We start from the raw sequence: 27992 nt of genomic DNA on the forward strand, positions 1-27992 counted from the left end.
AGATGGACCAGGCATGGTTCCTCCTGAGCATGGGGACTCCGGAGCCCGGCATAAGCCGAATTCAAATTCTACACCAAGCTACAACACAGTTCTGTTTTATAGATAAGGAAATCAAAGGTTCCAAGAACTGGCTTCCTTGGGGTTGTGAGAAAGCTTACATGGACATTTCTTCTCCATGAAAACGGGCCATGGATGCTACAGAGATTAATGTGCCCTTTTTGGCCAGGCTGCTGGGAATCTCGGAGCTCCAGCTCAATCATGGCTAGAATTAACCTCCGATCTTTCTTCCAAGGTGTTGCCGCCTCCTTCTCTCCCTTGTCCTCGCTGCCTGTTATGGAGCTGGTGACTGATTCTTCCTTGATAGACACCTCACATCCTCTTTGGGGGTGGGTAGTCCTCTTGGTGTCTTCCTTAGCATCTCTAGATCATTCTGCTCTGTGCTGGGCAGCTAGTGAGAATATGAGCACCCTCTCTGGTTTTTATCTGGGCTCAGCCAACAGGGAGCATCAGCCATTGGGTGTGAGATCCCAGCTCGCCTATCTGGGAGCATCAGCCACAGATGCAGGATCCTACTGCATCCACCAGGCTGCCACCACTCATGTTACTGAGGATTGAGAGTAGCAAGGAATCAAGGGGAGAGGTGGGCGGGAGCTGGGGCGGGCCCACGAGTGGCCAACAAGAGTCTGGATTAGCAAGCCTTAGGCTGCAGACATCTGTCCCAACCACATTATACAGGGCAGCAGAGGCTGAGGCCAGCAAGGAGCTTGCCTGTGGAACAAAACAGCCTGTGTCAATTAAGCAGAAGCTCCTCCGTCCCCTATCCTGTGTCCTAGACTCCTGAAGTGCTATGTGAATACGGAATTAAATCATTACATCGACCCCAGCTCTTCTAACACTCCCTTCTCACCATTTGCCCCACCCAGCCCTGAGGACACACAAGGCTCAGGCAAGGGGTTTGCCGGGCTGCTAGGAGAGGCCCCTCACCCCTGCCATACACCCCTTCCTTCCCCTACACCATAATGCTTTAACAGCTTCCATTGGATCTGTGTGTTATTTTATTTTCTTTGCTTTGGTCTATACAAAAACAAAAAGAAAAGAAAAACCAATAACCAAAAACATAAAGCAATCATAATAAAACTCTCTGATGGAACTCCCCTTTCTGTCCCCCCAAACCCATGTGCAGGAGGTGGTGGTGGGAGTCAGCCAGGAAGGGGAAGAGAAAGCCCCTCACCACACACCAGAGGGGTGAGCTAGAGCACTTCTGCAAGTCAGCGGGAGGCCAGTGTGGAGCAAAGTGAGGGGGGTTCACCAAGAGCTCCCCTGGAGAGGGGCAAAGCAGACAGCATCCTGGAGAGAAGGGCAGGTCCTGGAGGGGGCACTTAGGGTCCCCACTCTCTCCCCCTGGAAGGTCCCTGACGTTTTCAAAAGAAGCTTTGGATGTCAGGGTTTGGGGCTTTGAACCTGTGTCTTGGATATCCCAGGAAGTCAGGGCAGTTGGATGCTGACGTTCAGTGAGAAAATTGGCCCCGGGGTGGAAGGTTGTGGGTTGTGGGGGGTGGAGTGGGAAGGAAGCCCTGGGGGGCCCAGGCAACTGGAACAGAGCAGAGAGGGTTGCTGTGGAGGGGCACAGGCTGAGTCTAAAGCTTTAGTGGCCATAGCCATAGTGGGGGTGGGGAGAAAGTGCTGGGCCTGGATCCACAGCCCAGGACAGAAAAGCAGGAGCAGACACCATCCCAAGAAACCCTACGGAGGAACTCTCTGGAGCATGGGTTCAGCAGGAAGTCCAGGCTGGCTCCGGGGGCTCGGGTACTTTTCTTGTCTCATCCCACAGTCTGCTCGAGAGCTTCCCAGGTGAGAAACAGCTCCTGCGGGCATGTAGACACAGGGATCAGATGCTCGGCAGGCCTGAGTCCCCTAAAAGCTGAGGATGCTCTTACGGCACCTCACTGCCACCCCTGAAAAACCGGCCTTTTTCCTTATTTACTTAGAAGCAGCTGGAGGAGCTGGGTGCCAAGCCAGGGACAAGGACAAAGGAGAGAGGCTCCAGAGCTGCAGCTCCTTAGGGGGCTGAGGCAGGAAGATCCTAAGTTCAAGGCATGCCTGGGCTCCAGACTGAGTTACAGGCTAGCCTGCACAGTTTAACCAGACTATTTCAATATAATGGAAGGCAAAACCAGGCCTAGGGATGCAGTCCAGTGGTAAAGCATTTGTCTAGCACACACAAAGCTCCAGGTTCAATCCCCAATTACAAAAGAAAAAAAAAAAGGCATGGTGATGTCACTAAGGCTGGGAAAAGCCACATATTTGAGGCCAGCCTGGGCTACAAAGTGAATTTTGGGCTAGCCTGAAACAGTAAAATCTTGTCAATAATAATATTCTTCTTCATCATCATCATCAAGGCAGGCAGGCCAGAGCACAACAGATTAAAAAGCATAGGATTCCCAAACTCCTTCTCCGCCCTACACTAGCCAGGATTTACAGCACAGACTGGAAAGGGCCGCACCAGACCGTTCAGAGAGGAAATCAGGTGTCACTGTAACCACATCTATAGGCAGAGAGAGGGCAAGGCTGCAAGACAGGAAGGAGCCATACCGAGAAGGAGCCAGCTAGGCCAGCATGTGGTCGGCAGTGGGGTAGGGAGGCCTCAGGCCGTCGCTGTAGGTGTCCATGGGGTAGTCCCCATCCATGTCCATATGCATATCCAGGGTGTCCAGAGGTACATCGCTGGAGTACATGGGACGGTAGGTGGCATCCATGTCTGGGGATGAAAAAGAAAGGTTTGTCCAGGGACCTGCAAGCCACACGTGGTAGTAGAGTAGGCCTACTGCCAGGGGCCTAACTCCCTCCCCACCCCCACCCCACCCCGTTGCAGGGATCTAGACTGGAACACACTGGCTACCGTGAGCTTCCACTCCCACCCACAGGCTCTGGGTTGGGGCTCCAAACTTACCATCCGCATAGGGTTCGTTGATTGGGATCATACTCTGGGCCTGAGGAAGGACAGAAAGACATGGGAGCTATGGAAAAGTATCCTCTGGGCTGTCTTCCCACCAAAGGACAGAGAGGTGCTCCCAGCAGACCCCTCAGAGGAGGAGAAGAAAGCACTGGTGTCCCCAGGCACCACCCTGGGTAGAGGTATCACCACTAATGCCTTGGGCTCCCACAGGCCAGAGCAGCTGTGAGAAGTGGAGAGAAGAGGTGTGGGGACAGGGTGCAGCTGGCGGCATGGCAGCAAGTTAAAGCCAGGCAACCCTGGACATGGGTGTACATCGACGGCAGGGTACTTGTCTAGCATATCCAAGGCCCTGGGTTCCATTCCCGACACACACACACACACACACACACACACACACACACACACAACACACACACACACACATGCTGTGGATATCGCACTGTACAAATAAAATGCTGTTTGGCCAGTGGCTAGTCAGGAAGTATAGGCGGGACAAGAGAGAAGAGAATTCTGGGAAGTAGAAGGCTGGAGAGAGACACCGCCAACCACCGCCATGAGAAGCAACATGTAAAGACACTGGTAAGCCATACGTCATGTGGCAAAGTATAGATTAACAGAAATGGGTTAATTTAAGATAGAAAAGGTAGATAACAAGCAGCCTGCCACGGCCATACAGTTTATAAGCAATATAAGTTTCTGTGTGCTTTCTTGGTTGGGTCTGAGCAACTGTGGGACTGGTGGGTAAGAGAGATTTGTCCTGACTGGGCCAGGCAGAAAAACTCTAACTACACACACATGTAGACACACACACACACACATACATACAGAGACACACACAAACACAGATACACACATACACACACAAACACAGATACACACACACACACACATACACACACACACACACAGATACACACACACACACACACACACACAAACACAGATACACACATACAGACACACACACACACACACACACACACACACACACAGCCTATTCTCAAATCCTTTTTCTTCATGTAGGTAAAAGAGATAGCTGTGAATAGAGGGTAGCTCACACCTGCAATCTCAGCACTTGGGAGGCTGAGGCAGGAGGATTGCTGCAAATTCCAAGCTAGCCTGGAGTACAGAGCGAGACTGTGCCATGCCCAAGAGGATCATCATACATTCAAGGTCTGCCTGGGCTACATATATAGCAAAAATATCTCAAAACCCTACTCAGGACTAGAGTTACAGGTTAGTGGTAGAGTCCCTCCGTGCAGGGCATACACAAGACCCTGGTATGCCCCTAGTACTGAAAAAAAGCCAAGCAAACAAACAAAACCATACATACAAACTAAACACAAAAAATAAAAACCAGACATATGGTTCAATCTACTATCACTATGTCATAAAGGACCTCATTGCAAAATAAAACGAAAATCTAGCCAGGCATGCTTCCTATGTCCTTAAGTCACAGCACTTAAGAGGTGGGGACAGGCAAAATCAGGGGGCTGAAGAGATGGCTCAGAGGTTAAGAGCACTGGCTGCTCTTCCAGAGTTCCTGAGTTCAATTCTCAGCAACCACATGGTGGCTCACAACCATCTCTAATGAGATCTGATGCCCTCTTCTGTCATGTAGGCATACATGCAAATAGATACAAATAAATAAATCTTTAAAAAAAATTCAAAATCAAGCCACATGGTGGCATACACTAGTGGCATAGTCCCAGCACTAGGGACTGAGTTTGTGGCCAGCCTAGTCTACAGAGCTAGTTCTGGATAGCCAAGGATACACAAAGAAACCTGTCTGGAAAAACAAATAAACTGAGTTCAAAATCAGCCTTGACGGATCTTTGTGAGTTCAAGGCCAGCCTGGTCTACAGAGCGAGTTCCAGGACAAGCGCCAATGCTACACAGAGAAACCCTGTCTTGAAAAACCAAAACCAAAACAAAATAAAAAATACAAAAACAAAAAACCAGCTTTGAGATGAATATTTAGTTGGAGTCTATCCTGGGCTACATAAGTCTCTATAGAAATGAAAAAAACACCTAAAAACTAAACTAAAATCTCTGAGGTCAGCTAAGCCTCCTCGGACAGCAATGAGCTGCCCCCACCCCACGCAGTTTGTAGCTTGTACAATCAGCTGTTCAAGCCCAGGCAGCTACTCACAGCCTCCCAGGCAGCTGGGTCATGCTTGAAGAGCGAGTTGGTGAGCTCCACAGACACTCGTTTACGGTAATCTGGGTTCTTGTCCTCCGAGATGCGGAACAGGACGGCGGCAGCATAGGTCGCTGAGCAGCGGAGAGAGAAGTTAGGTCCAGGTCAGAGGCCGCCCCTACCGTGGCTGGAGGAACAGAGCCCCGCCTCCTCCCTTTGGCGCCTGGCACAGTCGCGCAGCCCCTCACCGGTGCCCTCATTGCGGCAGTGGAGGAGCTCCATGAGAGGGGCAGAGGCGCCCTCAGCATCGATGGCATCGGCAGCCTCCTTGTCCTGGGCCAGCTCACACAGCACTCCGGCAGCCACACGCTGGATGTTCTCCACGGAGGAATACAGGAGCTAGGAGAGAGGACACCGGTGGAGGTGAGACCCGAGATAAGCCAGGCTGCGAACCCACAGCGCTGCCCACCCTCTCCCCGTCTAGCCATCTTAGAAAAATGGAAAACCTGGGAAAGCATAAAGGGGAAAACGCAGACCAGCGCTGTTCCCCGGCCAGACACAGCCTCTGCGGACACATCAGCACATTACCAGTGTATTTTCATCACAGTCTATTATTACGCACTATAAATAGTTGTGTGTGTGTATGTGTGTACAAGTGTGTAGTATATGTGTGTATCGTGGTGATTGTGTTTTGGGGGCACATGTGCATGTGGGTGTATGTACTTGTATGAAGGTAGGAGGTTGAAGTCACATGTCCCCTACAGTTGATTCTCCAACTTTCAGACAGGGGATCCGAACTCAGGTCCTCATGACTGCACAGCAAACCCCTCACTGACTGAGCCATTTCCCCAGCCCCACTAATAATTTTGATTCCCCCCCACACACTTTTTTTTTTTTTTTTTTGCCTTCTCCTGGGTATTATTTCAAAACCTGCCCTGCAAACCTATGAGTTCATACGGATGAGAGAGAGAAATGCTAACAACTGAAGCAATCCGTCACCACTGAAGGTGGGATGGGATGAGTCCTTCACTCTAAAAACTAATAAATATTTTCAAAGACAAAAAACCCAACTCTTCCTGGGCTGGGGGTGTAGCTCAGGGGGACAGTGCTTGTCTCTAAGCTTGCATGTAGCCCTGGGTTCAACCCCTAGTACCACACAACGCAACAAACACCTCCCTAAACAAGCACATCCCACTGCATAAGGCTGTATGACATAATAAACTATTGTTTATTTAGCTTTGCATCTAAAAGATAAGGTCTTGCCATTAGCCCAGGCTGCTCTAGAACTGTCAGTCCCCCGGTCTCAGCCTCCCCAGAGCAACACCACACCCTAACCTTCTTCTTCTCTTTTTGTTTAGATGGAGATTTCACGTAACCCCGGTTAGCCTCAGGCTCACTCTGTGCCCGAGGCTAGCCAGGCACTGCTCATCCTCTTGCTTCTACTCCTGAGGGCTGGAATGACAGGCATGTGCCACCACACCCAGTGGTTTCCTTTGAAGCCACTTCCTCACCATTAGACAAAGAGTTTGTTTTTAACAGCTGGGCCTGCAACTGTTACTTATCTCTCTGTATAAACCTCTGTCCATTTAAGTTATGTTAAATGATTTCCTCAAGACCGAGTCAGATTTGAATTCCAGGTCACAGGATATGAATATTTCCGAGACTCTCTTCCCACTGCAACAGCGGTTCCCAGGGTGCCCATCCCCCCCAAGCAGGGCACAAGATGCTCAGTTCAGGCAGTCCTGGAGGATCTTTCTCGTTGGCCAATTTGACAGTGGAAAATGGACTCTCACTGGGGGCTAAATTTCATTTCTGTAAACTCCTGGGCTGAACCCTGTTTGCTTAGGAGCCACCTGGGAGCTACGTGTTGACTCTGCCCATACAACACAGCTGGGACCCAGCACTAATGAGCTCCTGTTCTGCTGAGACACTTGCTCCTGTTTCTCAAGTTTGTGCTTTTCAGGTTGTTTTGAACATGCAGGTGCTATTAATGCCCACACGGCTACCTCTCACCTCCCTTGCTTCTGGGCTTGGAAAGCCACTCAGCCACTCTCTTTCTGCACAGTCCTAGACAAGCCTGGCCCAGACATCCCCAAACCCTCAGCCGTCTGGGGACACATCTCCTGCCTATCTGTACCAGACTCACCTGGACAAACAGGGGAATGGTGTTGAGCCGGAAGATCTCCATGCGGTTCATGGGATCCCGGGCGAGGATGTGCAGAGCTCCAGTGCAGCCCTCCACTATCTCCTCCATCCTCACACCGTCCTGCATAAGAAGAGCCATGAAGCATAAGGATGGGGACAAGGGGACCCTGGACAAAGCCACACCCTCCCCCACCATGACCCTGACACAGTTTACATGGAGGCCAACTCACCTCTTCTTTTATAAACAAAATTTGAGGACACCCCCTGATCCCCACCCCAAGGAGGCTATCTCGGTTGCCACTAAGTTCGTTTACCGTGTAGGGTTGCTGGGTGCCTGCGGCCACATGTCGCTGAGCATCCTGGTGGGCCTTGACCAACAGCTGAACAAGGCGGGGAATGACTGCAGCCTCCTGCAGTGAGGCATGGTTGGCCGGGCACAGGGCCAGATTCCGGATCAGGCCGATGGTTGCCTGGCGAGAAAGGAGGCAGTGACCAAGGGTCTGCCTTGAACATCTGGAGGATCCCAACTCCCCAGCTGCAAGTATTTTGTCCCTCCTGTCATCCCTTAGGAATCCCAGTCCCAGTGCAGGGACAACCAAGGTATAAGGGAGAGTCCTGGCCACTCCTGTAGCTGGAACTTTGAGAAAGAATGGAGATCGCAGTTTGGGGCTTTAGCTCAGGTGGTAGAGTATTTGCCCAGGATGCACAAAGCCTTAGGTTGGAGTCCCAGCTCTACACAGGCCAGGTGTGGTGGCACGTGACTCTAGTCCCAGCACTGGGAGAGGTTGAAGCAGGAGGATCGAGGTGATCTTCGGCTACAATTTAAGGCTTGAGACTTGACTATTTTTTTTATTTTAATTTTAATTTTTTTTTTCAGAGCTGAGGCCGAACCCAGGGCCTCGGGCTTGCTAGGAGAGCGCTCTACCACTGAGCTAAATCCCCAACCCCATGAGACTTGACTTTTTCAAATAACTGGCTCTAGCTTGCTGAGGTGGAACATGTCTATAGTATTTCCAGCAGTCAGGAGCCTGAGGCAGGAGAATTGCAAGTCAAAGGCCAGTCTGGGCTACATCTCAGAAACCTTGTCTCAGAAACCATCCAGACCCAAGCATGGTGGCACACACCTTTAATCCCAGCACTTGGGAGGCAGAGGCAGGAGGAGCTACGTGAGTTTGAGTCCAGCCTAGGCTACATAGTGAGTTCTAGGACAGTGAAGGCTACATAGAGAGACCCTGTCTCAAAATAAATAAATAAATAAATAAATAAATAAATAAAATTAGTAACCCTAATAATTTTTTTTTACATTTTTAATGTGTTAATACATATGTTGTTATTCCCTTGTTTTTTGTTTTTTGTTTTTTTTACAGATGGTTGTGAGCTACCCTGTGGTTGGTGGGAATTGAACTCAGGACCTCTGGAAGAGCAGCCAGCGCTCTTAACCTCTGAGCTATCTCTCCAGTCCTCTAATAAAATTTTTTTTAAATAAAGAATAAAACAAATAAACAGAACAACAACAACGAAATTAATTAAAAAACAAAAAACAAAAGCAAAAAGACATTATCTCTGGAGTAGAGACAACGTTGAAGTAGAAACTGCTGGGAGTGGTATTTCCTGGTGTCTGAGCCAGGGATCCAGGTCCCCTGTGCTGCTCCTCCTGCGCCCATCCTTCCTATCTCCCTGCAACACTGCACAGGGGGACCCCTCTCCTAACCCCCACAGCAGCGGCTGTGGCCATTAGTGGGTACCTTGACCAGTGGCCACTGGTTGGGCTGGTTCAGCAGCTTCACAATGGCCGGGATACCATAGTTGAGACGCACAGAGTTCTGGGCCATCTCAGCCTCCGGGTGGCGGCTGGTAAGGTGCCGCAGGGCACAGACAGCAGGCTCTGTGATGTCATCCTTGTCGCCGGCTCTCAGGATGGCGTGGATGAGCGCCTCCACACCACTGTTCTGCGTCACCAGTGTCTTGTTTTTGCTGTTGTTGCAGGTCAGGTTGGAGAGGGTGCCTGTGGCGCAGGTGAGGACGTTGACGTCATCCACACTCAGCTGGTTGACCAGGATCTTCAGCACGCTCTCCAGACCCTCCTGAGACAGGAAGAGCATGAAGGGTAATGGACACACCATCTCTACACAGCCTCCCCAGCAGGTCCCAGGCGGGGAGCCGATAGGCTGGAGGGCTTGGTCTTGCTTTTATGTGGCGGGGACCCTTTACTCCCACAGCCTTCCAGGCCCTGGGGAAAGCTGTTAGCAGTTCCTGGAGCAGTAGAGGCCAGGAGGCTGAAGAAGGCTGGAGGGCTTCCCACAGCCCCATAGCCGCAGGCCTGCCTCTAAGCCCATGGCCTTTCCTGTATCCCATATGCTTCATCCCTGCTGGCCACAGGCCTTTAGTCAACAGGAAGTCAACAAGGAGGTCATAGGCTTCAGTGGTCAGCTGATCCCCTGTCACACACTTCCTACCTTGCTGGGCCTTCTCTGTCATACCAGGGGAATCTCCAAGCTAAATCTACTACCAAGAAAAATCCCTAACTCAGAAACCTCTCTTCTCCCAAGGAGGGCTGTGTGGGCCTAGTGGTGGGTCACACGACTATAGGCCTTGGAGATATACAATCATGGGTCAGAATGCCAGCTCTGCCATCTACTAGCTCTGAACATAGGCTTACTCTTAACTCCCCAAGCCTCAGTTTCTCCCACAACCAATAGGGTTGCAGGATCCTCCTCTAGGCGGCTGAGAGGGTTAAAATCCGCTCATGTCTACGGAAGCCATGAAGAATGAAAGGTACTTTCCGGGCAGTGGTGATGGGTAAACACAGGGACAAATGTCTGCTTGGAAGGTGGTGCCAGGGACTTGCCCCAAAGCAACAGTGCTCCGTGGTTAGTATTTTATTTATGTGTATGGGTGTTTTGCCTGCCTGCATATCTATGCACCACGTGTATGCCTGGCACCTTCAGAGGCTAGAAAAGGACGTCAGATGTCTTGGAACTAGAGGTACCGGCAAGTGCTCTTAACCACCAAGCCATCTCTCCAGCCCCTGTAGCTGAGTTTTATGGAACGGTACTGCTCCTGTCCCAGGGTCTAGGCCCTAATTGTCCCATCACCATCACCTGAACCCCAACTTAAAGATGCCAGCCCCCTTCTTCTTCCCTTCCCAAACCCTAACTAGGACGGAAGCCCTCCACTAAAGGTGTGATGGTCTTCTGGGCCTTTCCAGCCTCACCCATGAAGGAAGAGGACTCAAAGGTCCTCAAGGTCATATGCTCAGGTGGGAGGCCGACAACATGGTTTAAGACACTTACCTGCTTGGTGGCCACATCCGAGAGGTTGCGCAGAGTCCACAGGCAGTTCTGCACCAAGCGGGGGCTGTTGCTCGTCAGGTGCTTGCCCAGAGCCTGCATCCCACCTGAGAAGGGGGACAGAGGCCCTGTCAGCCTTAGTGGGGGCCAGACTGATGGGCAAGGCCCCAACCCTGATCCTCCTGACCCCACAGGTCACTCTTTTATAAGTTTATTTTTAAATATTTATTGTTGTTATTTGTGTGTGAGTATGTGTATGTGCATGCTCCTACGCCTGTGTGTATATGTGTGTGTGATGTGATGTGCAGTGCCCATGGAGGCCAGAAGAGGGCATCAGATCCCCTGAATTTGAGCTACAGGCAGTTGTGAGTCACCGAATATGGATACTAGGAACCAAACTTAGGTCCTCTGGAAAAGTAGCAAGAGCTCTTAAGGTCTCCGTCACTTCTCCAGTTCCTCCACAGGCCACCTTGAGGGTCTCACACTCACCGGCCTCCACAATGGCAGGCTTGTTGCTGGGACACACGGAGAGCACCTTGAGCACACGGCTGGTGGTCCAGAGGAGCTTCTCATAGCTGTAGTTCCTCATGATCTGCACGAGCCCCTGGGGTCCCCCATTGGCCAGGATGATGAGCTGTGAGGGAGGGAAAGGCTGAGTATGAGACACACGCCGGGGTGTGTGTGTGTGTGTGTGTGTGTGTGTGTGTGTGTGTGTTGTGGGGGTGATGGAGCTGTCATTATTAAGCCCACTGAAGTCTAAATGGCCTTTTTGTTTTGTTTTTGGTTTTTCGAGACAGGGTTTCTCTGTGTCGCTTTGGAGCCTGTCCTGGAACTCACTCTGTAGCCCAGGCTGGCCTCAGACTCACAGAGATCCGCCTGCCTCTGCCTCCGGAGTGCTGGGATCAAAGGCATGCACCACCACTGCCCGGCTTTTAAATGGCTTTTGTGACTATCAAATAAGCCAATATCTTGCAAAGAAAAATGTTAATACCAAATGCTGGCAAGGATGTGGCAAAGGGAGCCTAGTCACAACCATTACCACTGATTGTAGTGTAACACACTGTAGTCCTTTTGGAAAGAGAGGAAACCTACTGAGTAAAAGTCTAGAAGTGTTTAAAAACAAGTAAAAAGAAAAAGGCTTTTAGCTCTGCGGGGTCTGGTGCTCCATACCTCTAATCCAGTAGTTAGGAGGCTGGGAAAGATCTAAGGTTCCTGTCAGCCTGGGTTAGATAGTGAGACCTTGTCTAAAACACACAGAGAGGGATGGAGAGATGGCTCAGCAGTTAGGGGCACTGGCTGCTTCTCTAGAGAACCTAGGTTGGATTCCCAGCATCCACACAGCTTTGTACAACCATCTGTAATTCCAGTTCGAGGGATCCAGCACCCTCTTCTGGCCCCCACAAGTACTGCAAGCCATCTCTCCACCCTGCCTCCTTTTCAATTCTAGGGATTGAATCCAAGATCATTCAGCATGCTAGGCAGCATTCTATCACTGAGTTATAGCCCTAGCCAATTTTTTTTCTCAAACCTTAAAATACTAGTTCTGGCCACTAAAATAAAAATTAGAAAAAAAAATACTAGTTCTGAAGAACTCAGAAATAGGTTAAGAGACACATTCATCTGTATACATATTAATGTGCCTTTCAGGAAGTGGCCTGAAACCGCTGGATGCTGTAGCTTTGGTGGAAGGACCCACCTTGCTCTCCTGGTTGCCATAGGCCAGGAGCTGTAGGCAGTCAGTGGTGATGGCCAGGAACTTAGGGTTGTTCTTGTTGAGTAGGGGCACCATCTTCTGCAGCCCATCTGCCAGGCGCACTGCCATCTTGGCGCCCTCCTGGTACAGCAGCAGGTTGTGCAGTGTGGTAATGGCGTAGAACAGGACAGACTCCACGGGAGAACTGAGGAGCAGGCAAGAACCCATGTGAGTCGGCACCCGGAGCCCAGCCTGAATGTGGGCCTGGAAGGAGTCCCCACCACATCCAGAAAGCTCGCCCCAAATCAACACCCCCATGCAAACACCCCTTTACCAAAATGTCATCCTTCCTTGAGCATAGCCCCTCTTTTCATTTGGGGTGTGTGTGTGTGTGTGTGTGTGTATGTGTGTGTTGGTGTGCATGAACGTGTGTGGAGGCCAGAAGACAACCTCAGGTGTCGATCTCAGAAACACAATCCCCCTCCTTAGATACGGGGTCTCTTACTGGCCCAGAGCTCACCAGTGAAGCTAAATTGGCCGGCCAGCAAGCTCCATGAGTTCCTCCAGTCTCTGCTCCCCCAGTGCTGGGGTTGCAAATGCTCTCTACCACATCTAATATTTTTACATGGGTCCTAGAGATTGAACTTGGGTCCTCATGCTTGAAAGGCCACACTTCATTGACTCAGCTATGCCCCGCCCCACCCCGCCAGATCCAGTCCCACCCCCTCCCTTTTTTAAAGACAGGTTTTCACCATGTATACCTGGCTAGCCTAGAACTCTTTGTATAGACCAGGTTGGTCTGGAATGCATAGAGATCTGCAAGTCTCTACCTCTTGAGGACAGGGATTAAAGAAGAGCATCATCATGCCCAGCCAACCTCACTCTTAAAGACATCGGCACACTGTGTATCTTCACTCCCGCCTCTGAGGTCCTGCAGGGTACTAATTACAGACTAGGTCCCTGAACAGCTGAGTCACCACTGTGTGTAAGGTCATATAGGAGAAGCCCAGTGACAGCTTCAGAGGGGAGTGAAATCAGCCTCTCTACCCTCTAAGGACTTCCACTAAACATCAGTACAAGGCCAGGAAAGGGGGGAGGGGGAAAGCACATGGTTGGGTGGGCTCAGACATGCTGTTCTCTGGCTAGCATAGCCTCCCCCTTATCAACTCTGACCAAATCCTCTCCTCTGTCAAAGCCTCACCCTCAGCGCTGTTCTGCCTCTGGGCAGTCTCAACCATTCTGTTGCTACAGCTTACACTATATCCTAACAATCAGCCTGTTGTTTACATGACTGTCTCTGGGTTGGGCTATGAGCAGCAGAGAGCCAGGATGGGTGTGGTGCTTAACATGTGTGTGTGGAAGCCCAGGAAAAGGGTACTGGGAGGCCCCTGGCTCCTGTTACCTGAGCATTCGGACTAGGGCAGGGATGCCTCCAGACTTGAAGATAGCAAGCAACCCCTCCCGGTGATGGGAGAGGTTGTGTAAGATACTGGTGGTGCATCGGGCTGTATCCAGGTCACTGGTGTTCTGCATGGTACGCACCACAGCCGCCACCAGCTGGGGCGAGCCCATTAGGGCACGGCGGGATGCCTCCTTCTTGGACAGCTGGTTCACAATCATAGCCGCCTTGGTCACCACTACCTGGAGGAAGTGTGTGAGACCTTGAGCATAGGGCCCAGGCTCCTCCTTCACAGAGGGAAGGAAGGCACAGGACATGACATCCTCCACAGAGCCTAGATGACGCGAGCCAGACTCTAGATGCTTTGTGGGGAGCCAGATTCATGGCTTCCTTCCCTCTGGGGACAGCTAGCTTTATCCCACCCCACCTGCAGGCCCTTCACAGACCGGGTCCTCATCGTTGAGCAGCTTGGTGAGCTCAGGCAGGGCCCGGGTGGCCAACTCTGCATCATCCTGGTAGTTGATGAGATGGACGATGGCCGACTTGAGCAGCTGAGATGGCTCCGCCAGTCGCTGCAGATTGGTGGTCTGCCCCTCCACCTGGGTGGCCAGCAGTAGAGAACTGTCCTCGCCTGACACCCCTGGACACATGGCCTCCCGCACCCGCTTGGCTCTGGCTGTCGTGGACATCTGGTACTCCAGGTCACCTGGAGGACAAATGGCATAAGGATTGAGCTACAAGAGATTTAGGGGGACCCTGAAGAGCAAGGCAAGCCATGTAGACACATGGCTCCAAGCTGCCTCATGTGCCACCAAAGTACAGGGCATCACTCCTGAGTCTGTACCTAACAGGATTCTGGTAAACCATCATTGCCATTGCTCTTATCACCTTATTTAGAGCATGAGGCCCATCGAGCCCACCCAGCGCAGAGAAGTCTATGACAACTAAGATCACAGCTATGACTTGCTTTGAAAAGACTCTTGTCTGCTGGGTGGTGGTGGCGCACGCCTTTAATCCCAGCACTCAGGAGGCAGAGCCAGGTGGATTGCTATGAGTTCAAGGCCAGCCTGGTCTACAGAGCAAGATCCAGGACAGGAACCAAAACTACACAGAGAAACCCTGTCTGGAAAAAAACAAAACCAAACCAAAACAAAACAAAAAAGTTTAAGGTCACCCTTGGCTGCACAATGAGTTTAAGACAGCGTAGGCTACATGAGACTTTGTCTCAAAAACAAAGCAGAGGGCTGGACAGTGGCTCAGTGGTCAAGGATACTTTTTGTCTTATCACAAGGATCAGAGCTCAGATCCCAGCACCCACATCAGGCAGCTCACAAACAATGTACCTCCAGCTCTAAAAGGATCCAAAAAAGGGCACTCTCTTCTGGCCTCCAAGGGTACCCTCGCACACACATGTATACATTCACATAGACACACACACACATAAATGATGACAAACAAAAGAGCCTAGCTAATGATGGAGTACTTATGCACCTGACAGTGGGTTAAGTACCTTTCTCCTACTTTCTCATTTATTCTTACAACAAGCCAAGTGTAATACTAGCTCCATTATACGGTGGACACTGGACAGGAAGGTCAGTGGACTCAGAAGTCCAAAGCCCTGCCCTCCTCCACCTGTAAGCATCAGGGCAGTCATGGGACTAGATAAGCTAAACTTCATTCTAATTATACACTCACCCTCCACAGAGTAGCAACTCTCTCCCGACATAGGAGGCCAAAATGAGTCCCAGAGCACCAGCCAAGATCACATGGCCAATCGAGAGACAGAACAGGACTGTGGCTTTGGGAAGGTAGGAGCAAGGGTCCTCAAGAGAAATATTGGGTTCTATCTCTGGGGTAGGCTGGGGCTATTAAAAAAAAGTCCCAGATAGCCCTGCCATGGCCAATGTCCCAATGCCCTGGTAAAGAGGTAGGCAGAAGGTTATTTTCTAACTAATGGGGAAGGAGAGGCTGCCCTCAGGGCTCTCCCACCTACATGATTTACTTTAGCTCCCAACATGCACCTGGCCCTGCCAGGCCTAGAGGCTCCTGCCTGGGGGTCAGGAAGGAAACACCTGGGACACACGCTCATAAAGCCCCAACCAGCCACTGTGCTCACCCTGCAACTGTCCAGGCCCCGAAGCTCATCCCCCTGGAATGTTTAGGACCCTGGGGGCATCTATGAGTGACAATCTTAAGACACACGCACCTCTGTCCCAGAGAGGAAGGAGCACCTGGGCTGGTAGAATATTTGCCTTTGTGGCTAAACTGATTCAGCCACTCTGTGCCCCGTCCTTGGTACATCGGCATGCCATGTGCTAGCCCAGTCTAGGCTTGAACACTGTGACACTTCCACCAGACTGGGATTTGTTCCCAGTCTCTCTCATCAGACGTGTGTCTTCCCAGTAATCCCCAGGTTCCCACTGAGGGTAGCAATAAAGTGTCTCTATGACATCCCTAGGATCCCAGAAGTCAAGAACTATGGGCTCACTCTTCCAACCGCCGGCACCGCTGGGCAGAGCCTGTGCTTCCCTACACATTCAGAGTTCATGGAAATGACATCTGTGTCTGTCTCCAGGCAGCCACATGTTCCCCTTCAGACTTCCTGCGTCCCAAAGAGTAGGAACTTCTTTTAGACCGGGGACCCCACCCCTTTGGTCTACCCCCGACCAGGATGCAGCTAGAGTTTCTGTCCCCTGAAAAAAAAGAAACCTGGAGTCCAGACCTTGGTTCTGGGGCACCCCCTGTGTATAGGTGGTGGTCTTCTTGAGGGTGTACTGCCGGCCACAGGCATCCTCCCCGTCCATGATGCCCTTGCTGCTGACGGAGGGCACACAGGTATTGACACCTGAGTGGATGCCTGAGTCATAGGTGTACGTCTGCTGCCACTCAGTCACCTTGATGGGCTGTTCAATCAGGTTCATCACCTCCATGGTGGCTGCTAGGGGTGAAAAACAAGAGCGTGCTGTTAGCTGGCTGGAGGAACAGAGCCACCCCCCCCCCCCCCGGTTTCAACTGGGCTACAGCCCTCTTCCCTGAAATCTGCCCTTCTCCTGATACCCCACCTCAAGGGCCTGTGCGGACAGTGAGGTGCAGGGGTGAGGGAAGGGCACCCAGCCCAGAAAGAGAGGGGCCATTGTGGCTAAGCCCTGGATTTGCATCCCCAGCTCTGGTGTGGAGACAGGAAACAGCCAGATGCCTCCAGCCCGGCCCCAAGCTCACTCACCAGCCTGTCCTAACCCAACATTTCCAGTGTCAAAGGGACTAAGGGCTTCAGGCAGCGGCTTGCTCCCCCCTCCCCTGCAGCCCAGCCCTGGCTCTGCTGCAGCTCCTGGGGGAAGGTTGTAGAGGCTGCAGCACCCAGCCAGCCATTGGATGAGAGACTGGGTGGAGCAGGGAAGCCGCTAGACAGGTTTCTCTAGCACACCCCAGGCTCCCTCAGAGATCCTGAATCTCACTTTCCAGGTCAAGCCTGACCAGGCCCTTGTCTCTTCCGATCCCAGCTTTCCCAGCACTCTGAGCTCTACAGACCAGTTCAAATCTTGGCTACTTCCTCCCTAGCCAATCCATCTCTCGGTTGGATGCCAGTGGCTTCAAACTCAGGTTCCACCACTCTCATAGATGGCTTGCTGTGAGGACAGTGTTGGGAAAGGACCCACTATGGATGGCACTTAGTAGGTGTTCAGTGTTGGGGGCCAGGGTGTTGCGGTCCCCACTGCCTCACCCTTAGCATGCTTGCTCAGCTTCCACTTCCTGGAACCCAGGCTAGCAGCATGGAGCGAGGTAGGCCCCTGGGGTGGTCACTGCTGATGAGGACTCTCACCCCACTCTGAGGACTTGGGGCCACTTGAAGGCTCGCGAGTTTCTGCGTCCCCTCGGTGTGGGCTTCCCATTTGGTCTGTTTGGCTGCACTGCCGTGGGCACTGACCCCACCACCACCACCACCACCCAGACACAGGCAGCCAGAGAGAGAGACAAGGGACTGTCTATGAGGGCCTACTACATGCCCACATCTCTCACACATGCCTCCAGACTCAGAATGCCATCATTCTCACACACGGGTTCAAAGCTTTGTTCCCCAATTCATAGAGGTAGACACTGGCTAGAAATGGGACCTGAGAAAGGACCAGCAAGCCTGACAGCGAGATCTTTACCCTCTACCCTCCAATATGGCCTCAGAGAATGAGCAGAACCCAGGCTAGTCCACTCATAAAATGGGGTGGTGCCCGGCAACTCTCCAACAGGGTGTTCCACCATGATGGGGAACCTGTGAGAATGAGGGTGGGGCCAGAGGCGCCACCCCAGGAACAAAGAGAATTGGAGGCCCCTTCCCAGAGCATGACGACAGAGGGGCATGGTAGAACACGCCTGTCCTGTCAGTACCGGAGACCGGGATAGAGGGATCAGTGGGGAGGCTGGCTACAGAAGGAGACACTGTTTCAAAGGAAAAGGGAGACCTTGATGTTCTCCCTGCCTTCCCCGGGCCACACAGCCCCTCCCCTGCCACAAGCAGTCCTAAAACAGGTAAGAGCAGCACCAGCTCCCAGCTGCCGCCTCCCTCTATTCCCGCCACCCTGGGTGACTCAGAGTTTCATTTGGGGTTGATAAACAGCAGCAGGCCCAGGCCACCGACAGCAGGCTCTGTGCCACCAGATGTGCACAGCTGCTCCCAGACACTTGCCAGGAGTAGCTATTTTAGAATACCCTCACCTTCTCATGCTCCCCTCCTCCCAGATCCAGCAGTAGCAAAAAGGTCAATGGTAGGAAATCAGGAGCTGGGAGGAGGCCAGCTCAGGAAAACCCTGCCTTCCCCTAGCCTGTCCTCTGCCCCCAGGGAGGGTCCCAAGAGAGAACTGAGGAGCTTGGGAGGAATGGGTGGGTCCCAGAAGTCACCCTTGGGAGAGGGCAAAACAACCAAACTCCAAGCTCTTGAGAAGGTGAAACCCGTTGGCAATGACCCTCCAGTGCCCTATGGAGGCGAAGTCAAGAGAGGTGCAGGGCAGTAGCCCTTGTAGGCATGAACTCCCCAGTCTGACCACAAAGCTGCCTTCCACAGAGATATTCATCTAACCCTAGGACCCAGAGAGACAGGAGAAGGCTCATCCCAAACCACAAGACCGAGCTTCAGGTTAGAAGGGAACACTGTAGTCAAGGCTAGCCTCAGGAGAGGGGTTTGCTCACAGGCTGGTCCTCAGGCCCAGCTGGCCAGGCCTGGAGCCAAGGGAAGCCAAGGGCTGGATAGCTGCCCAGGGCCAGGCACGGGTCAAAGGATATCAGAGGGCAAGCATCCAGTTCTCTAATATCCAGTGAATTTCTGGCAGGCCTTTGCTGATTCCCAATTTCTAGGTGGGGAAACTGAGGCCTCACATTGCAGAAAAGGTGGTACTCTGCTTGATGCTTATTTTCGGGACCGGGATTTAGTCCACCTCTTAGAGACCGGAGGACGCTGAGTCCTCTGCCCAAGGGGAGGATAAGAATGAAGGTGTTCGAAGGTGGAGGCGCACTGGTCATGTTAGGGTCTGGTCTCAGCACCACCACATGGGCCGGCGACCTTTGGGTGTTTTTTTTAACCTCTCTGGGTTTCACCTATGGAAAGGCTGGCCCCATGATCTCAGAAAAAGCACTGGTACCTCAGATTCCAAGGCAGTAGGGTTACTGTGTCAATGAAGAGAAGGCTGAAAGTGGAACAGAGAGAGAACACACCAGAACGCCTCACATGACGGCTCTTCTCGGACTGCACGTCAATCAGCTTCCCCTTTCACCCTACCAGCTCCTCAGGAGAACCTGGGAAATTCTTCCACAAGGAGCCAAAGTACAGGTTTGGTCATTCCCGGGGTGGAGAAACCACACCCAGCTTGGTCTCAGTATTCTCCACCCTGGATCCACAGGTCAGACCGTCTGCAGTGCCCCTGGACAGAGCCGGGGTGGAAGTGTGGGAGACAGTGGTCAGGGCCCTGCCCAGGCACAGGGCCAGAGATGGGTTGGGACAGAGACAGAGACAGGGCGGGTTTCCTAGCTGAATGGGAGAGGCTTTGTTTAGCAGTGGGACTCTGCTTCCCGGAGCGAGTGAGCGCAGCGGAGAGGAAGAAGTTAGCTTAGAGATCACAGGGTGGAGCAGAGGGGCAGCTCAAAGGCAGGAAGACACAGGCCCGACAAGGGTATGCCAAGGGCCCTTCCCCCACTGGCTCCAGACTGGGGAAGAGCCCCGCCCTTCATGCCTGTTCTTCTGTACAGCCAGCTGGGGTGCTGGCACCAGGCACCCTCCATCCAAGCTGTCCTGCAGAATGACGCCCAGTCCTGAATTTAAAAATAACTCTACCAGAGTGACAGCAGCCTCCGGCCTGGCCGGCACCTGTAAGGGACAGTCAGCAACAGGCACAGCTAGGCTGAGCTGCTCCATGACAGTAAGACACAAAGAAAGATGCTCAGGAACAGGCTGCTGAGACCTTGGTACAGAAACAAAGCATGGAGTGGGTCACAGCATGGCAGGGGGGAGGGGCGGGCAGGCAAGGCTGGGCTCTCCGACAGGTCCCTTGGTCCAGCGACTGGCACCCTATGCAGACTCAGACCCACAGGCTTCTATCAAAGCAGGAGGGGAGTGGTGGGTGGGCATCTTTGCAGAGGGTCTCCATCAGAACCGACCCCTAGCTGGCTATGGACCTTTTGGCAAGTCAAACCATTTACTTAGTCACGTGACCCCTTTCCTCAGCCTGTGAGTGACCTGAAAACAGCTGCTGCCTCCCTGCCTCTCTCAGTCAACCAGCAGCAGTAGCCAGTCCAGACAGAACAGTCCTCAGCTCAGGAGGACTTAGAGGGGCCACCAGCCCCAACCTTCCCTCCTCACTGCCTCTGGATCCAGCTGGAATGTAGCCAGCAGACCTGCAGGCAGAAACACACTCTGTTATGATACAGACCACCAGACAGACATAGGAACTTCTGTCTGTCCCCTGGCACCACATTCTACCATGGTGAGAGGCTCCTAGGCAGACATCATGACCTCCATCTGCAGAACAGGAGCCATGCATGGCCAATGCTCAGAACAAGAGAAGACAAGGGAAGTTTTCTTTTATTTTTTAAAGATTTATTTATTATGTATACAGTGTTCTGCCTGCGTGTATGACTTTATGCCAGAGGAGAGCACCAGATCTCATTACAGATGGTTGTGAGCTACCATGTGGTTGCTAGGAATTGAACTCAGGACCTCTGGAAGAGCAGTCAGTGCTCTTAACCTCTGAGCCATCTCTCAGAAAGGGACAAGGGAAGTTTTTGAAGGAAAACCCTCACTTCCAGCTTGGCAGCCCAGGCCAGGCCATGGCTGAGAAGGGGTCTGGAGTAGAAGAGGCTCAGGCCATGACCCAGCTGCTGTTTGTTCTTTTCTGGGCTGCGTCCCAAAGCAAACAGAGCAGGGTGGGAAAATGAAGGGGATGTGTAGCCGAGGGAAGCAGCCCAGCCAAGTGGCCTGACCTAAGGAACCTCTGGGCTCCCCTGCAGAGGGCTCCAGCTGCAGATGCATCCCTGTTGAGGACGCTTTTCTTTGGGACAGCATCCCAAGCCAGCAGATGAGCCCAAACCAGGACTCCTGGGAATGGAAAATCACTCCAGCTGTTAGAAGCCACTAGCTAGCACCCCTGGCGCTTCGGCAGCCCCATTAGCAACAGCTGGATCCCAGCCAGTTAGGCTATGATGTTGCAGGGATAGAGCTGGACAGAAAGGACCTGAACACTTAGTCCCTAGACAACACAGGCTGCAGAAAGTAAAAACTTTGCAAGAAGGCTTCAGGAAAACGCCTTGGTTGGGGCCTCTGAGATGGTTCAGCAGGTAAGCTGCATAGCCTGATGACTTGAATTTAATCCACACAGCAGGAGAGAACTGACTCTGCTAAGTTGCCCTTTGACTCCCACCTGTATGCAGTGGCACACACGCCCCCCCCCCCAATAAATGTTAGAAAAATAAAACTTGCCATGGTGAGGGCATGGGAGGGCTTTTCGGATAATGGGCTTAAGAGGAAAGTGCTAAACCTAGCAGCTGTGGCACACGCCTTTGATCCCAGGAAGAGGCAGGCAGATCTCTGAGTTCGAGGCCAACCTGGTCTACAGAGTAAGTTCCAGGACAGCCAGGGCTACACAGAGAAACCTTGTCTTGACACCCCCCCCCCCAAAAAAAAGGGTGAAGCTCTTGAATGGCATGCAGGAACACACACACACACACACACACACACACACACACACACCGTTCTAATCCCTGTACTGGGGAGGAATAAAATCAACCCCCCATTGTATACAGTGCACACTTGGAAGGTGAGGAGCAGAGGATTGGAGGGTGGGGAAGGGAAGAAGGTTCAAGGTGGCTGCTTCACCAAGTTCAGGTTAAGGACAACTTTTTATGCTTTGCTTTGTTTTTTGTTTTTTGAGGCAGGGTTTCTCTGTGTAGCTTTGCACCTTTCCTGGAACTCACTGGTAGCCCTGGCTCTGCCTCCCGAGTGCTGGGATTAAAGGTGTGCGCCACCACCGCCAGGCTCTCGCAAACTTTTGTGCACTTCTCAGTTTTAAAAAATGATGATCAGGGGCTGAAGAGATGACTCAGCAGTTAAAAACACTGGCTGCTCTTTCAGAGGACCCGGGTTCAATTCCCAGCACCCACATGGCAGCTCACTCCTCTCTGTAACTCCAGTTTCTGGGCTTAACACCCTCACATGCACGTACTTGCAAGCAAAACACCAATGCATATAAAATAAAAATAAATTTTAAAAAATGACAATCAACTGAGCATGGTGGCACACGCCTTTGATGCCAGCACTCAGGAGGCAGAGGCAGGTGGATCTCTGTGAGTTCCTAGACAGCCAGGAATGCTAAGTGAGACTCTGTCTTTAAAAAAAGAAAGAGAAAGAAAGAAAAAGAAAAGAAATGAAAGAAAGAAAAGTTTTAAAAGGATTACCAAATCTGAATTTCTCAGGGAAGGAAGATAGAGACTCCCCACAATGAGGTGGCTTGTTTATTTCTCAGCCTCTTTCCACCAAAGATAGACATAAGACTCTGTCTCTACCTTGGAGAAAGGCAGAGAAAGGTGAGCAGCCCCCTCTGGGGCCTTCAAAAGGTTAGGAAGTCAAACAGTCAAAGAGCTACATCTCTCTTCAAACCTAGCCCAGGAAGTGGCTGGAAAATGGGACAGTCCATGTCCCCAGACATCCATCAGATTCCACCATGTCCCAGGAGAAAGGCCTCAGGGTGTCTATCATCTGCAGAGACACAAATCCCAGTGACCTCTCCTGACTAATCACACCACCTTTTTTCATCAGAGAGTTATGAGGCCAGCCAGCTGCTGGATGCTGGTTCCCCTTACAAGCCACGTGGTTCTTCTCCCCAAAGTCCCCAAACAAAAACTTTCCTCCGAGGACTCAATAAGTCTCAGACTATTCACCCACAGGAAGTACCTCAGGCAGGATGGCCCTCTTTAGAGGAGATTCAACTATGAGCCTCCACCTGCTCCTCCTGTTCAAGTGAAGACCTCCTTACCCAGAGCTGGAAAGATGGCACAGCAGTTGAGAGCACTGACTGATCTTGGAGAGGACCCAGACCAGTTCCCGGAACCATATGGCGGCTCACAGTCCTCTGTAGCTCGGGTTGCAGGAGATCCAACTCTGTCTCTGGATAGGAAGTCTTTTTCTTCTGTCTAGCCTCTATGATTTCCTTAAGGACATCTATCTCCGCCTTGTTCCTGTGCCCTTAGGGTGCTAGGAAGCCACAAGCCCATCACCCTGGGTGGCAGTCAGCCAGAATGACTTCATTTTTCCTCTGTGCCTCTCAATCGAGGCTCCTTGCTTAGCGTTCTCTTCTCTAGGATCAGTAATCATTACTCTGTGGTTCCCTCCTGATTTTGTTTTGTTTTATTTTTGGGGACAGGGTTTCTTTGTGTAGCCCTGGCTGTCCTGGAACTAGCTCTGTAGACCAAGCTGTCCTTGAACTCACAGAGATCCACCTGCCTCTGCCTCCTGAGTGCTGGGATTAAAGGCGTGCACCACCACCACCTGGCCCCCTCCTGATCTTAAGAATAGGGCAGTCTTCAGGCTATCCTAGTACACAGGCTGAACCTAGCCCCCAGATCCTACTTCCAAGCCCATTCTAGTACCAGGAGATGGGTTGGCAGAGGGGCCTAAATCAGTCAGACCTAAGACCACCATGTGCCACCAAATCCAACCTCAAGGCTAGGGCTCTGGATGACAGGCAGTCCCCACAACCTCTCACCCTATTCCCAAAGCAAGGCCCTCCTGTGGCAGTTATCAGAGCCCAGATGCTAGGGTCTCCAACCAGGACAGCCAGTTCTCCAAGCAGCCTGGCTGTGCTAGCTGGCATGATCTAGCAGGACACTCACCCAGACCTAAATCTGACTCAGGTGTCTCTATTCTCCAGAGAGCACCCCCATCCCCTTTAACTTTGCACACTTGGTGGACACTAGTGAAGCAAGTAACTCCTACTTCCTAGCCAGGGTCCAGCTCAGAGAGTTCTGACCATGCTCTCCTCTCTGGTCTTCCCTAACTCCTACCCTCACATCTCCAAGGAGCTGCCTCACCACCAACCACTGTGGAAGTTTCAGAGTGCTGGCAGTGAGGATGGTGATTCACCCCCACCTGACAAACCTGTCCAGCCTTCACCACCCCCACGCATCTAGCAGGGCTTCTCTGAATTCCCTTCCATCTGTGGAGCTGAGGTCCTCCCAAGGGGCAGTAGACCACTTCCAGTGAGGGCTAAAGATGTCACTTACTTGGTAGAAGGCTTGATCTAGCATGTATGAAGCCCTGGGTACAAACCAGCTACAGTGCCGCACGCCTGTTAATTCCAGCACTTGGGAGGTAGAGGCAAGAGGATCATAAGTTCAAAGTCTGGACTGGTAAGGTGGTTGGTTGGGTTCAGGCTAAATTGGATCCAGCGGACCACATGGTGCAAGGGAAAAACTAATCCCTGAAAAACTGTTCTCTGATCTCTACAGATGTGGAGCCTGTGCATGCTCAAACACACAGGCACACACACAGAATAAATAAATCTAATAATAATAATGATGATGATAATAATAATAATAAATGTTTTTAAAAGTTTGCTAGGCATGGTGGCAAACCTTTTATCCTAGCACTCAGGAGGCAGAGGCAGGTGGATCTCTGTGAGTTTGAGGGCAGCCCAGTTTATATAGCAAGTTCTAGGCCAGCCAGGGCTGCATGTTGAGATCCTGTCCCAAAAGAAAAAAAGAAAGAAAGAAATCGCTCAAGGGCAACCTCAGAGGCTAGCCTGGACTACATGAGACTCTGTCAAGGAAGGAAAGTGGGGAGCAGAGGACTAGTCCCATCCAGAGGCTGAGGACGGGGCTCCGTGGGAAAGAGTTTGGATTTGATCCTTAGAAAAGAAAGATGAGGAAGAGGAAATCCTTCCCAGTTGTAGTGGAGCCAAACAGCAGAATGAGGTCTGAGCTTAGAGAAGAAGGCTCCCTTGAGTCTAGCTGTGCAACCCTGGGCAACTTCCTACCCTTCTCTGAGCTTCTGAGGATGGAACTAACTGCGTCCACTGTAAGGTAAGCGCAATTGGTGAGAACCACAGTGAAAGGGGTTGGCACCATATAGTCTTCTGGCTTTGAGTTGCCATCAGTCAAGTACTTACTGGGTAGATAGATTTATTATTCCTGTTTGCCAAAGAGGTCGCTGAGCCTCAAAAAGGCAAGGCACCTTGACCCCAAGCCACACAGGTAATGAGACACTGCTCAGGGACACAGGCTAGGTCAGTCCAAGTCCATGTCCTGGTGCTCAGACTGTCCCATTAGACTGTCTCTCTGGATCGCCGTTCTTCTGTGCACCAGCCAAATGTGTCACCTTGTTCTAAAGTAGCTGTGCACAGGGACAGGCCTTCCTTTCTCTTGCAATGGCTGGTGGGCCCCCAGGAGGGGAAACAGCCAACCAGGCTCCCGCTTGAGCTTGACCTTCCGTTCCCACAGGCTGCATTCTCCAAGCTCAACTCTAGCAGGCCAGACGGCGGCTCCAGAGGGAATGGGGTGGAGCCCGGGTGCGGGGGAGGCTCCTGTCACCCAAGCCCAGACTTGATCTGGCAAGAAATGACTAATGGGATCCTACCTTCGCTTCCCTCCCTCCTGTCCAGTCAGAAGCCAGCTTGGGCCGGGCACCTCCTAGCCATACTTCCTCAGGATTGTCTTTTCATCGCAGCCACAAACCAGATTAGCTAAACTAATCATTTAGCTCACGTAATTACAATACCTTCCCCTCCTCCACCTTGGCACAGCGAGGAGGAAAGACAGGTTGCCTGCGCCTAAACTTCATGCTCCTGGTGCTTCCTAGAGGTGGTCATGCATACTTTACCACCCACAGGACTGAGTCTGATCCCCACTTACCGGCTTACTCCAGGGGAGGGTCTGATCCACTCTCCCTTCCACGACCAAGCACCAAGGCTTCCCAGGTGAATCAGGGCACGGACGGCCCACGCCCCATCTTCCCTCCGTCCCAGGCTAGCCCTGCTCTGTCCCCCAAGGAGGCTGAGCTCCAAATACCTATGAAAAGCCCACACAGCCTGTACAAGGAGCCTGAGAGAAGTTCGCAGTTCCAGCCGGAGACGAGCTCTGAGCTCAGCGGGGACAAGGAGAGGGAGGCCGCTCACACTGTTCGGCCCGAGGTGCCTGGCACCGAAGAAGCCTTCCACAGTAAAGATTTCCTCCTGTCCCACTTTCCTCGCCAAACACGCAGCAAAAGGGTGGGTGGAGAAGGGACTTCTGGCAAATCCTCTGCACCTTCATAATTGAGAAACCCAGCGAACAATTCCGGCCCTATGCGCTCCCGCCTCAATTGTCAGCCAGCTAAATAAAATGGGGAATGGAATGGGGTGGGGGGGCGCTCAGGAAAGACTAACGCCCTCCCAATCTTTCAGTTTGGCCCAGCCCTGCCCCATCTCCCATTCCTGGGGAAGGGGCAGAGCTCGGGAGGGAGAGGCACTTAGCAGGCCTCATATAAGGGGGTGTGGTGGTCCCCGGAGGAGGTGAAAGGGAAGGAAGAAGACACTTCCCCTTTCTGCATTCTCCCTCCCCTCCACACACACATAGGTCTCCACCTCGGGCCTTAGGGACCTGGCAAACAGGATGGCGGTGGGGGCAGGGAGACCAGGGTCAAAGCGCAGGCACTGGCCCATCGTCAGCCTGGCTGGGGGAAGGGGCTTTCCTCCAAGAAGCATCCCCAAGCCTGGAATCAGCTCTGAGCAAGAGGACAGGAAAACCCCAGAGAAGGCTACCATGGCTACTTTCTCCTGGAAAGTTTGTTTGGATGTTTGGAATGATTCCTCAACAATAATGGGCTGCAGAAGCAAAAAGGTATCGCTGTTTCCCTATCAACACTCTGGAAAACACAGCTACTGAAAACTGGGCGAACGCTTCTTAATTCTCTCTACTGAGCCAGACTCCAGGCCGAGCCACCCGTGTCTGACATCGGTAGGGCACGGAGCCCAGACCCTTTACCAGTTTCGCTGTCACCCCATCCCACCTCGGTAGGAGAAGGCGCGGCTATGAGCGGAGGGAGGCGCCACAGGTACAGCTCCCAGCTGAAGGCCAGGGCCTCAGTCCTCCAAGAGCTCACCTGCTCTGTTCAGCAGGTGGGGACCGCGTCTCTGGGAAAATGTGTGCACTCGGCCCCCACAGTTGGGTAAGCTGGGCGCAGACAATAGGGCCCCACCCAGGCCTGGGGGAGTGAGGGGGGAGGGAGAGCGAGGATGACGCGTGGGGTGGGGTGAGTGTGGCCCCAAAGAGACTAGGCAGCAAGTTTCCCCGAGCGCTAAGATCCTGTCACCCTGAGCTCCAGGACCAGGTGGAGCGGGTCAAAGTCTGCCCCGTCAGCTCGGGGCGAGAGTCAGGGACGCCGCGTCCGGGAAGCTCCTCGGGCCCTGGGGGAGGCGCGAACTCCGAAGCACCTGCCCTGGTTCCTCCCCGCCCTTCTCAGACCTGCGGTTCATGGAGCCTGGAGGGGCGCTCCAACCCAGATCGCTTGTCCCAAGGGTAACGCGCCCAGGACCCCAGCGCGCCCCCTGTCGCCGGTGCAGGGTGCGCTCCCTCGCACCCGCCCTCACCTGCCCTGAGACTGCTGGAACCCGCCTCTGCCGCTTACTGTCCCTTCTCTGCCCGCAGTGGTACGTACCCCGATCGGATGTACCTGAGCGCGGAGCCGGGCCGGGCCGAGTCGGGTCGGGGTTGGGCCGGGAGGGAGCCGGCGCGGGTAGCGAACTGAGCTCGGCGCGCTCGGGCGGCGGCTGCTCCGGACTCTGGCCACCGCAGCAACTCAGTAACCGAACAAAAGGCAAAGGGACCTGACAGCCAAGCCACACCTCTCGCCCCCTCGAAGC

The 27992-nt window shown here is 52.6% G+C and overlaps 1 protein-coding gene across 5 annotated transcripts; it reads right to left on the bottom strand.

The window, feature by feature from the left end:
• Window positions 1–621: 621 nt before the first annotated feature.
• On the bottom strand, window positions 622–27992 carry LOC118589988 (junction plakoglobin). Of its 5 annotated transcripts, none has more exons than XM_036197749.1 (15): window positions 27803–27992; window positions 16346–16561; window positions 14070–14329; window positions 13627–13865; window positions 12228–12429; window positions 11021–11165; window positions 10535–10638; window positions 8987–9325; window positions 7556–7711; window positions 7243–7362; window positions 5345–5495; window positions 5109–5230; window positions 2951–2990; window positions 2593–2758; window positions 622–1865 (listed from the first exon to the last, which is right to left on the bottom strand). In XM_036197749.1, the coding sequence occupies exons 2-14, from the start codon at window positions 16551–16553 to the stop codon at window positions 2607–2609; spliced, it is 2238 nt and encodes a 745-aa protein (XP_036053642.1). In that variant the 5' UTR covers window positions 16554–16561; window positions 27803–27992; the 3' UTR covers window positions 622–1865; window positions 2593–2606. The 5 variants fall into 5 exon arrangements, with proteins under 5 accessions (XP_036053642.1, XP_036053645.1, XP_036053643.1 ...); XM_036197752.1 differs by having other exon boundaries at window positions 1086–1865; window positions 16346–16558; XM_036197750.1 differs by having other exon boundaries at window positions 1086–1865; window positions 16346–16558; window positions 27788–27992.

This window comes from Onychomys torridus, chromosome 8, assembly GCF_903995425.1.
Source record: "Onychomys torridus chromosome 8, mOncTor1.1, whole genome shotgun sequence".
NCBI lineage: Eukaryota > Metazoa > Chordata > Mammalia > Rodentia > Cricetidae > Onychomys > Onychomys torridus.

Coding starts and splice junctions, on each gene's coding strand:
- LOC118589988 (XM_036197749.1), bottom strand. CDS start 16,553: ATGGAGGTGATGAACCTGATTGAACAGCCCATCAAGGTGACTGAGTGG. Junction 11,166..12,227: donor ATGGCAACCAGGAGAGCAAG/GTGGGTCCTTCC, acceptor CCTCCCTCACAG/CTCATCATCCTGGCCAATGG. Junction 10,639..11,020: donor GCCTGCCATTGTGGAGGCCG/GTGAGTGTGAGA, acceptor CCCCCTTCTCAG/GTGGGATGCAGGCTCTGGGC.